This window comes from Brachyhypopomus gauderio, chromosome 9 (genome assembly GCF_052324685.1).
Source record: "Brachyhypopomus gauderio isolate BG-103 chromosome 9, BGAUD_0.2, whole genome shotgun sequence".
Classification (NCBI taxonomy): Eukaryota; Metazoa; Chordata; class Actinopteri; order Gymnotiformes; family Hypopomidae; genus Brachyhypopomus; species Brachyhypopomus gauderio.
Genome location: NC_135219.1, coordinates 367534 through 376656, shown reverse-complemented (window position 1 = coordinate 376656; position 9123 = coordinate 367534). Strand labels below are relative to the sequence as shown.

At 41.4% G+C, this 9123-nt stretch overlaps 1 protein-coding gene across 1 annotated transcript; it reads left to right on the top strand.

Annotated features, from left to right (window-relative positions):
• The first annotated feature begins 4517 nt into the window (after positions 1–4517).
• On the top strand, positions 4518–7773 carry LOC143522621 (uncharacterized). The gene is made up of 6 exons (XM_077016340.1): positions 4518–4664; positions 4949–5254; positions 6104–6226; positions 6404–6472; positions 6601–6668; positions 6909–7773. The coding sequence occupies exons 1-6, from the start codon at positions 4538–4540 to the stop codon at positions 7035–7037; spliced, it is 822 nt and encodes a 273-aa protein (XP_076872455.1). The 5' UTR covers positions 4518–4537; the 3' UTR covers positions 7038–7773.
• The last annotated feature ends 1350 nt before the right edge of the window (positions 7774–9123 follow it).

Genomic DNA, 9123 nt, shown 5'->3' with positions numbered 1-9123 from the left:
CACTGTTTCTCCCCAGTACGCTACATTATAGGTCAATCCACTTTCTGTTTAATCTGCACTCAAATACCAACAGACCCTCTATCCAGTCTAACTATTCTGTGTGTGTTCACACAGTTCTCAGCATCTTGACTGTTTTAATACTCTGCATACTCGGGATAGAGGCATTCATCCATTGGAAACACAGAGGTAATAAACACATATATTCTCTCTCACCGACTCTCTCTCTCTCTCTCTCCCTCTCTCTCATACACACACACGCATTGGCGTACACACACACACACATACACACTGGGCACTTCATGGGTGTTTAAGCCTTTGATTCCCTTTCAGGTTTTTACCTCAGTTTGTTTTGTTTATAAGCCTGGGGCATTTTTAAGGAAGAAGCAGTGGGCGAGGGCGTGTGTGGTTGGGGGTGTGTGTGTGTGTGTGCAGAGGTGTCAATTCCAGGTTCAAAAAGTAAATGTCCTCACCAGGATTTTACTCAAGCTTGCTAGATTTTCTAATTAGTGCAATCAACACAATCCAGGAAGCCTGAGCAAAATCCTGGTGAGGACTTTTACTTTCTGAACCTGGAATTGACACCTGTGTGTGTGTGTGTCATATACAGTACTAATATCATGTTTGTGTCACATGCATCTGGCGTCTTATTGTGTTTTCTGGTCTCTTTTCCCTTTAGGAGAGAGACGTGGACAGAATGTGGACACTTAAACATCCATACGTTAATGGTCAGGACGGTCAGGTTAGCTCACATGATGGACTGAATTTAGTTCAGCCATGATGGAACAACTTTCATTATTCATCTTAAAGGTCAAAGATGTTTATTAATAAATTGTTGCTGTACATTTTGGGTCTTCTGAGTGGAATCTGAGGTCAGATAAATACTCATCAGTGATCAGAATCTTTGTCTGCTCCTCTGGGGACTAAATGAAAATGTCTTGTGCAGTAACAGCTGGGTTCTCCTGGTTCTCCTGGTGCCGTGTCGCTGTATTATTTAATGCACTTGTACAGTAGCTGCTTCATTTAGAACAAATGAGAACGTGAAATGTTTCTTCTGTTTTAAAAAGTGCTGCGTCATCACCAGACCTGAAAGACTCCTATTAGGGAGGAGAAGATCACACGTGGAGCTGGACCAGCACGCTCCAACAGCACATGAAGACTCGAGATGTTCCAGTGGGAGGAGATGAGTAGGATGTAGAGCAGGCGTACTCAACTAAATTTGTCTGGGGTCCAATTTTGGCAGATACCTATGACCAGAGGCGGTCTTTGCATAGAGGCGTTGCTAGGCAATTGCCTTGGGCCCCTCCCACTGTAGGGCCCCCTTGTCTAGCTAAAGCCAGGTTCACACTACACGACTTTTCAGTCGTCAGGTTTTTGTCCCGTTCGCACTACACGACTGGTTGTGCTGTAATCGCGAGTCTTTCAGTTGTTGTGGCTTTCACACTACATGACTGATCGGCGACGCGGGCTCACGAACAACTGGGGAATCGCCGACTCATCTGGCTGCCGTCCAAAAACGCGAGAACACGAAAATGAAACTCTCGCGAGAACCAGCAACACCACGAAGAAGAAAAAAACAATGTACATGTACTCCACATTTTCGTTATTATTATTTTTTACCGTTTAACCACTCCATAGTCCCAAATTGCCAGAATTATTTCATTTCTCCGTTGCAGTGAACATAGATATAATCAATCGCACTATTTCTCCAGTGCTGTCACAGTAACTTAAACACAGTGTTGTAGTAAAGTTGTATGAAGCTAGACGCTGCTGTTGACTCACAGTCGCCGACTGGGCTACATATTAATGCTAGATATTAAACAAGCTAGATATTAAACGTGCTACATATTAAACATGCTAGATATCTGCCGGTCGTCTGCGATGAGTCGACGAGCGTCTTTCAGCAGTTCACACTAAACGACTGAGCGATCGCCGAGTGATCCCCGATTTGCCTCCGACCACAGTTTCTGTCGGCGATCTACAAAAACAGTCGGCGACTGAAAAACCAGCCTAAAATCGTGTTGTGTGAACCTGAACTTATTTCTCGCATATTAATGTTGATGGGCCCCCTAGCTAAATTCGCCTTGAGCCCCCAAATTGCTAAGTCCGCCACTGCCTGTGACCCGAGGTCCGGTGCGGGCGGGGGTGGCGAACGTAACACTCATGACGGAGTGTTTTTTCAATAGCCCTGAAATAAATGCTACGGTTTTGTTTTGGTCCGTATCCAGTTAATCAGGAATGAGATTGGGTCCGGACAGGACTGCGTTCGGGTCCCGATCCGGACCGCGGTCCGCCAGTTGAGTACCCCTGATTTAGAGGCTGATAAACGTGTGATGGTAACTGTTTAGCCTACACTATGAACATGACGGAGAATGAACATTTGAAAGTGCACCGTATAACTGAAGAACCTACAGTTGTGAACACCTAGTTAAGGTTAAACTGTTTGACTGTGATGAAGTTTGTGGAATGTTGAAAATAAAATTTCACTTTTGCTGGAATATTTGCCGTGTGTTTTACTTCAGACAGAACTGCCTCAGCCACACGATCACAATAGCACAATTTTTAAAACACAGATAACACATGAACGTCATCTAAATGTGCTTTTTCCTTAGTTTACACAGGCTTTTAAATCTGTACGTCTTACGTCCCTGTCGAGTAAGGTCGTGTTTGTAGGTTGCACATGTTGAAATTTAGATGTGGAAATTCTGCTGCTGATTCTTGAGGAATTGGCACAGACACAGACCTAACATAAACTATGATAATATATGACTAAGAAACACATGAAAAAGGTTTAAAAGTGCAACTATAAAAACAGCTTGCAGGTTTCAAATCAAGCGCGTTTGTAAAGGCTCATTGTAAAATGTGACAAACTCTGGAGGTTCCACACTCCTGCAGTGTCAGCAGGTGGGAGGGGCATAACAGGTCAGTAGGCGGGGTAGACCAGAGACCAAGTGACTGAGCATGGCCACTGTGGTCCTGGAGCAGGTCAGTCACCACATAAGTGACTTGGCAGATAGGAAGTATAGAACACGAGAAACGTATGTACATGTGACGATTTGTCTTGTATGTATAAATATATCTCTGAATCACCACTAGAGGGCGACAATAGACGATCCCCCTAATTCCACTGGACCTTCTTCCATGTTCATGAACGTTATTGAGTGTGAACCAGTGAAACAGCAGCGTTCTGTCACTTTTACATCATTCTTTAACTATAACATCAGTTTCATTACTGTAACTAACATGAAACATCATGTTAAGTTGATACCTGCCATGCATTGTGTTAGTATTTAATTCAAACATTTACACCTCAAATACATTAACAGCTGACGTCCTAGAACATACATGTGCATTTATGTGCAGGTTCATTGTTTAATCCACTTCTAAAAGTCCTTAACCGCTTCCTCACTGTGGTCTACTGAGGGATTAGTGTGAACTTTAACACATTTTATTCCTCTGACTAGTATGTGAATAACACTACCATTGGCTTTTTAAAGGTATAAGTGTGTATTTTATGAGGATGTGATGATGCATCGACGCCTAAATGTTTTTCCCTAAGTCACCACCAGGTGAAGCCATAAAATAATAACCCTGTTGACACTTTGGATTAAAACAGCAGTATTATGATTTTTAAATGTTTACATTTTTAAATGCAACATTTCGTTTTTTTCAGTCAATTTCTTTCATTGCAATACACTCATTCAGTTCTCTACACACAGCATTTTCATTATTCTAAAATTCTAAAAACTTTGTGTCTATTCTCCACTCTAACGTGTGAGTAAGTGTGAATTTCAGACATCTCTGTGGTGTCTCTTTATCTTCACTGCTGAAACACGTCTTCAGTGGTTATTTTAGCAGATCTAGTTTTGATCTGCATGTTCTCAAACATGAAGTGGATTCTATTGCTGCTCGCTCCAAGTTGTCTTGTGTACTTTTCGTACTTTTTAGTTTTTCTGTAACTATAACAATGTTCTTGTCATGAAAAACTTTAGTTTAGTAACAACACTCAGAGAACTGGGCTGTAGATTAAAAGTCTGATACATGATCCTGTCTGACAGCACGATAACTCTTCCACTATAATGTGTGAATGAACACTGACCACAGATGTTCCAAACACAGACATCTCACCCTGCAGAACTAATTTAAGTGAAGCAGCATTAAGAATAAAACTCCCAACCACCAACCACCACCGCAAAACTGCTACAGCAGTGTAGAGTCAAGCAAGCGGACAGCAAGAGTTCGTTGTTAAATGTACATTTACAGTGTTGTAAAGGGTTGTTATGAACAAATAAATGGTCATTGGTCATTAAATGGGAATTTACGAATGTTATAAGAGACAAACTAAATTGTTAGAAAACCATGCAGTTCATGTACATTTAATTGGCCAGCTAGCTGTGTTAAATGTGAGAGAGAGAGAGAGAGAGAGAGAGAGAGAGAGAGAGAGAGAGAGAGAGAGAGAGAGAGTGTGTGTGTGTGTGTGTGTGTGTGTGTGTGTGGTGTGTGTGTGTGTGTGTGTGCGTGAGAGGAAGGGAGAGTGCCCATGTGTGTGAGAGAGCGTGAGTGTGTGGGGTTTAAGTGGTGTGGTTCTGAGGAACTGTATCATCTCAGAACACACACAGGGATGGAGAGGTTGTGTCTTCTGCTGGTTGTGCTCCACATCACTGCAGGTGGGATCAGTTATTTCATCTGTTCTCTTAGAGACAAACTGAGACTCAGTTCTGAGTTCAGTGTTGTTCACATTAGTGACATGGTGTCTGTCTAGTTTAGACTAAGTGTGTGTAGAAATGTCATTAAGAACAGTATTAGACTACAACTACTGAATCTGTTCAACTAAACATGTAACAGAGATGAATTATTGAATTGTTTATAACCTGCATTTGGAGGCTTATAGCCAGTAGCAATATTTTCCCTCTGAGTGATAATAATGTTGGAGCTTTCTGTCTTTCTGCAGGCTGCATGCTCTCTGACAATACAACCATGGAGGTCAAAGGTCACACCGTAGGCTCAGTCCTGCTGTCCTGCTCCTGCACTGACCTGCAGACACGACCTCAGAGTCTCATCTGGAGGACTCTGAGTAGTGGAAACTGGACCGATGTGTTCAGAGATGAGCGCTACAGAGACAGAGTTCAGGGGTTTAATAAAACCTCTCCTGGAAATCTCTCTCTGCTCATAACTGACCTGAGAGAAGAAGATGGGGGAGACTACAGGTGTGAGAGTGAACACAAATATTACAGAGACTTAACTCTGCGTGTTTCAGGTAAACCACTGAAATATACATGACAAGCATGTGTAGTCGTAAAAAGGTTCTTTGCAGTGTGAGTGTGTGAAAATGACTGAGAGATCAAAGATTCACCTATGTTTACTGTTTATGAGATTTTTATGTCATTTAAATAGGCTGACAAATGTTTTGTAAATTGACTTAGAATTTGAGTTAAATATTTTTGTTAAAAAATATTTTGTGCGGGATATTTTTGTAGGACCTGGCAACCCTGGCAGGGGGAGTTTTAACATTTCTGATACTACACACATCTGATCTAGAGAGATGACACATAAAAATGGAGCTCAAAAAAGAAAAGACAAAAGGAAAAGAGAGAAAGATCATAGAGGTGAAGGAGATTATATGAAGAGGGTTTTAAAAGATCGCAGGGTTTGACTCTGTGAGTCCAGAGATGACTGTAAATAAACAACAACAACGTTATATCTCCGTAAAGTTGGAGACCCGATCAATTTGTACTGAAGAGACCGAACTCTTAATCCCTGACCCGCACAGACCAGAACAGCACACAGACGGAAAAACCACCGCAGACACACACAATTGACCACTGAATTGAGAATATCTGTACATTTGTGGGTTTGTTACAGTTTTTATTACAGTATTTTGTCTTGTTCAATAAGACATTAATTTAAATGACTATGTGATTGCTTGATTGAATAATTGAAGAGGTAGTAAACGCTGGTACATGTGAAGACTTCATGCTCCTGGGCCCAGCAAGTCTATCAACTGACCTGTATAAGAGTGATATTTTACCTGAGGAACTGGTGTAGGGTGGAGAGAGGTGACTGTGTCTGTGATGTTTTTGGTTTCATATGTTATTTGTTTGTATAGTGAGGGAAACTGGGACACATTCATGGACATCAAGAACGTCTCCAGAAGTGTCTCATACAGTAACCGTCACATCTGGAGTTAAAGAAGGATCAAATAATCAGACTGGAGTTCATCTCTCTCTAGGTCAAACCACTTTCAATTAAATCTTCATTCAAAGAAAACCATTCTATCATGTCTATATCATGTGTGTTTGTGTGTGTGTCTGTGTATGTGTGTGTGTCTGTGTGTGTGTGTGTGTGTGTGTGTGTGTGTGTGTGTGTGTGTGTGTGTGTGTGTGTGTGTGTGTGTTTTCTCACACAGTTCTTAGCATCCCAATTCCATTGCTGCTGGTTCTTCTGGTACTGGCTTTGATCTGTTGGAGACACAGAGGTATCTCACACACACACACACACACACACACACACACACAATTCATACTTCACATATATAATTATAGATCCTGTGTTAATATATAAATCCTGTAGAATCATAATGGGGTTTCTGTCTTTTCCCTGTAGGACAGAGAAATAGACAGAATGTGGCCACTGTGCGACATGTGGACGTTGGTGGAGAGCAGGACGATCAGGTTAGCACATGCTGGACATTACAGGACGTCTTTAATTCACCACATTAAAGAGATTTTGAGAAATATATGTGTGAAGAGGATCTGTGAAGTCAGTGTTAGCATTGATATTCTCTTGTGAATGTATCTAATTATAATGTAAGATTTAGCTCCAATATTCCTGTGTGCTTAGAGGTTATTACAAACATGCAATATTACGTGTGATATAAACATATTGTTGACATTCTCTCTCTTCCTCGACAGACTGGGTCTGATGTGATATACTCTACTATAGATGACAGAAACATAGTCCCATCAGCACATGTCCAGATCAGCACTAGGGCAAAAACTGAATATGCCACCCTATCCCTAACCCAACCTAGACCAATGTAAATACACACACACATGTATACAGATATTACAGAAGACTGGAAATACCCTCATCCCATATTTCTCTGCTTTGATGCTCATATGTATTTTTACACTTCTCATGTGTACATTTTACAAATGTGCAAAAAAAATACAATACAAGAAAAAAATCTAAATTCATTTGTGATCTTGTCTTTGTTCACTGTGTTTTCGTTTCATCAAATTTCAGACTTTGTCCTGTGCTGGATGTCACGTGTCTGTTACTCCTCAGTTTAGTGTATCAATGGTGTGTGTTGTTCGTCTTTGTTTGTCTGTAAAGCTGTGTGTTCAGTGGTGGAGTCTGTGTATCTGTTAGCGTGTGGCGCTACTGCTACGTCTTTAAATAGAAGCGTGTTGTACATGCTGCTCACCTCTCAGTATCCTGTCTCACCCTCGGCCCCGTTACACTGACTACAGTGGTTCATGCTGGTGGAATAATGTCACATAAACCACAAGCCTCTTTAGTACAAACTAACTCTAGTATGTGAGAAACTGAAGTTGTGAGGAAAGTGATGACTGTCACTAAAAGTCTTCATGTTTTTCATTGTGTGTAGCTGAATTTGAGTTATTTTGAACATCAGATCAATGGTAACATTGAAGTGGGTGTTCATAACACATTCATACCATCTCACATAAATCCTTAAACATGTTAAATCAATTTTCATGAAGGGTGGGCAGTATGGTCCCTGAAAATGCCTTCAAGGCTCAGCTCAAAAACGGATTAAGGATAGTCTGGGCCCCTGGGCAAAGAGTTGCACAGGACCAACCCACCCCCCCCCCCCCACCCGCACACCGCCCCTCCCCAAAAACATACGTAAATTAATACATTAAACAACCTGTCACTAACTAACCCTAACTCACGAGTCTATTTTATAATACGTTTCTTTCTACTCTTCTTGCAAAGTCATCCACTAATTCATCAAAATTAAGCTGTCTGACCAAATCTGATTCAATGGCCAGAAGTGACAGTGAGTTCAGGCGGTTTTGGCACATCCTAATCCTGAGATCATTCTTAATACGAGCCAGTTTGGAGAATGAACGCTCACCTTCACCATGTGTGATAGGCACAGTCAAAAAAGTCTAAGTGCTATGTAGACATTTGGAAAGGTTCAGAGGTGTCAATTCCAGGTTCAGAAAGTAAAAGTCCTCACCAGGATTTTGCTCAAGCTTGCTAGATTTTCTAATTAGTGCAATCCAGGTAAAATGAGTGGAATCAACACAATCCAGGAAGCCTGAGCAAAATCCTGGTGAGGACTTTTACTTTCTGAACCTGGAATTGACACCTCAGCGCTCAACTACATGTCCGTCATTATTAACAACCCTGAAAATAAAAGTAAGTTGGTCCACACGAGCAAGGTCTGGAGTGGAGTCAACTATAACAGAGAAGTATTTAGATTCTTTGATCTCATTAACAATTGCCTGCTGTCCCATCAAATGGATAAATTCTTCACACACTGTTGATGATAAGTAGGACACAGAACCTTTTCCCTTACCTCCAAACCTTTGGAGGTGCTCAGCTAGGAATGGGTCAAATTTAAGAGTTCTATGATGCCCAAAAAATTACCATTGTGGGCTGATCCTAATAGCTCATCATCTCCTCTAAAAGCAAGTCCCCTCTCCCCCAAAAACTGGATGACTGCATCAACTCTTTTCAAAACTTCCCGCCAGTATTGTCTTTCTGCATCAGTTTGTTTGACAATATCAGAATCAATTGTTGCTGTGCCTCTGGAGCGATTATATAATGCTAGCATGCAAGCCCTATGCTCCACACTCCCCTCATGCTCACCAATCCACTCTGAATGTTTCCAGTCAGAAAATCCATGAACAAAAGTATTATGCTTACTGGAAAACAGTTTGCAAACAAAACAATACACACAGCCAGTTGAAGGAGAGTAAAGTAGTCACTGCCTAGTCACAGTTTGCCTGTTGGGTAGAGAGCAACTGAGTAGAGCATTTGTAAAGCTCCTACTGGTACCCCCAATTCCCCTATCCCTGACTGAGGCTGGGTACTTAGCACTTCTGTTTTGAAATGCAGTTTCTCCTCTACTAACAAGAATCAACTTGGCTTGGT